General features: G+C 57.7%; 1 protein-coding gene across 1 annotated transcript in view; it reads right to left on the bottom strand.

Moving 5' to 3' along the window:
• The window catches only part of LOC105543691 (ubiquitin carboxyl-terminal hydrolase 6-like), a gene marked incomplete at its 3' end in the record, with an annotated part of 24,456 nt that extends 23,604 nt beyond the window's left edge, over positions 1-852 (bottom strand). Inside the window, exons 1-2 of the mRNA XM_011985711.1 lie at positions 781-852; positions 536-618 (exon numbers count right to left, since the gene is read on the bottom strand). Of these exons, the coding sequence (XP_011841101.1) occupies positions 536-618; positions 781-852 (155 nt within the window). The remainder of the gene's footprint in view (positions 1-535; positions 619-780) is intronic.
• Between the last annotated feature and the right edge of the window lie 1,163 nt (positions 853-2,015).

Genomic DNA, 2,015 nt, shown 5'->3' with positions numbered 1-2,015 from the left:
CCCTGCCCGTCTTCTCCCCTGTTCCTCTAGGGCCACAGCCCCCACTGTCTCCATGCCTTTCCATCTTCCCGATGGGGGCAGTGAGGGCTGTAGCTCTAGGGAAATGAGGGAGGACAGGGGCCTGTGGGCCCTCAGAGACCCGCTGGACAACAGCCCTGAGGCTGGCCCAGGCGTCCCCTCACCCTGTGGCCACAACACATGGATTTCACTGGGGTTGTCTCCAAGTAGAGAGGGCCAGACCCTCAGGCTGCCCCGCTCCTCTTGTGCTGACTTGGGGACAGAACTGCTGAGAGTCCAGGGGCCTGACCTAGCCCAGTCTCCATTCCCACCCACTCCCTAGATGGGCCCCGTACCTCTGGCCTAACAGCAACCTGGGGTTGGACCTGCAGGGGAGCCAGGGAGGAGTTCTGACCCTGGAAAGGAGATTGGCCTGACCCGGCGAGACAGTCCTGCCTCAGAAAGACCTTTCTAAAAGCAAACCCATCCCTGAGGTGAGACAGGTGCTTCAGGGGTGAGGGGAGCACAGAGGACTCACTGCACAATCCCGAAGCGATCAATGCTGCTGTCGATTCCAACAGGCTCAGGCCCCATGTCCTCTGGCAGCTCAGCTCGGTGTCCCTGTAACCCAGAGGGAGGCTTGGTGAGGGGTCCAAGGTAAAGGGTGCACGGGCCTGGAGGTAGTGGCCACCCGTGCCCACCCTGTGCTCCTAGGGAGCCCAGGACCCTTTTACCAGGGTGCACTGGAAGAGGCCTCCCTCCAAGGAGCAGACCAACCTGTACCTTCTCATAGTTCATGATGATATTCTCTCGCTCCTGGGACCACAAACTATCTGCATCCTCTGCGATTTCCATCCTGTGAGCCAAAAATCATCTAAAAGTTACATTGTACCCAAAAGCCTCAGAGAAAACCTGAACCGCTCCCATCCGGCTCCCAGGTGCTGGTTGGCTGCGTAACCCCTATTCCACCACCGTCCCCAGGTAAAAAGGGACCAAACCCATTGTCTCACAACTGCACGAGTCTCTGGAGTGTCAAGCCCCAAGCAGGGGTGGGCATCATCCCAAGGACTTAAGGACAGTGGTACCTGGACAGAGAGTCTCGTCGTCCCTAAATACCATGAAATGGGGATACACCTGCCCCAGCAGGTTGAATCGTGTCCACCTGCCAAGGGCGAAGGGCCCATGATGGGCTATTCCAGGGATGTGGATGGAGACTGAGGTCAGCGACCAGATGTCTCTCTACAATCGGCCTCCTGGGATGCTCAGGGACCACAGAGATGCCCAGTTTTCTACAGGGATCAAGATCTCTCCTGACTGCTCTCTTCTACTCCACTCATCACTTTGGCTCCCTTGGCCCTTCAGTCTGAACAGAGAAGCCACTTTAGGAATAATGCCAGTTGAGCAGGAGGGTGTTCGGTTTGGGGGACGAAAATGATCTATTGTGCTAGGGGAAACCCTCACTCAGAGAGGGACTGTGGACTCCACCATTCTGAGCTGTCCCTACAGGAGGGGGCTTCATTTTCCTGGGTCACTGAGGAAGGACTGTGGGTCCTTGGTCCTGGAGAACACCTGCATGGACAGTTCCTCCTGGGAACACTCGGGGCAAAAGGAGGGCGAGGCCTCGAGAGGACCAGACAGAGCAAGAAATACTTGGAGGGAACCCCAGTGCCTGGACCCCTTTGAACAGAAGGGAAGATGGTCTCCCCCCAGCCAGCCCTCCAGGGCGCCTTCATTTTCCACAACTGCCCAAGGACAGAAGGTTCCCCCGGACAAGGGACCATGTGTGTTCAGTGAGGCCCACAGCCACCACCAGGACCCAGGTTAGGGCACAGAGGTATTCTGAGGACCCTCCTATCCACCACACCTACAGTGGATCCATCCCAGTGACTCTGCCACGACCAGGCTCTGCCCCGTCGGGATGGGAAAACTGGGAAGACTTGGGATCTAGGGCAGGGAGGTCACAGGGTTCAGGCCTGAATTCCAGCACGGCACACAGCAAGGCTGAGAGCAAAACCCAG

This window comes from Mandrillus leucophaeus, unplaced genomic scaffold (genome assembly GCF_000951045.1).
Source record: "Mandrillus leucophaeus isolate KB7577 unplaced genomic scaffold, Mleu.le_1.0 Scaffold1074, whole genome shotgun sequence".
NCBI lineage: Eukaryota > Metazoa > Chordata > Mammalia > Primates > Cercopithecidae > Mandrillus > Mandrillus leucophaeus.
The sequence above is the reverse complement of the archived record's forward strand: the minus strand, read 5'-3'. Positions and strand labels throughout refer to the sequence as shown.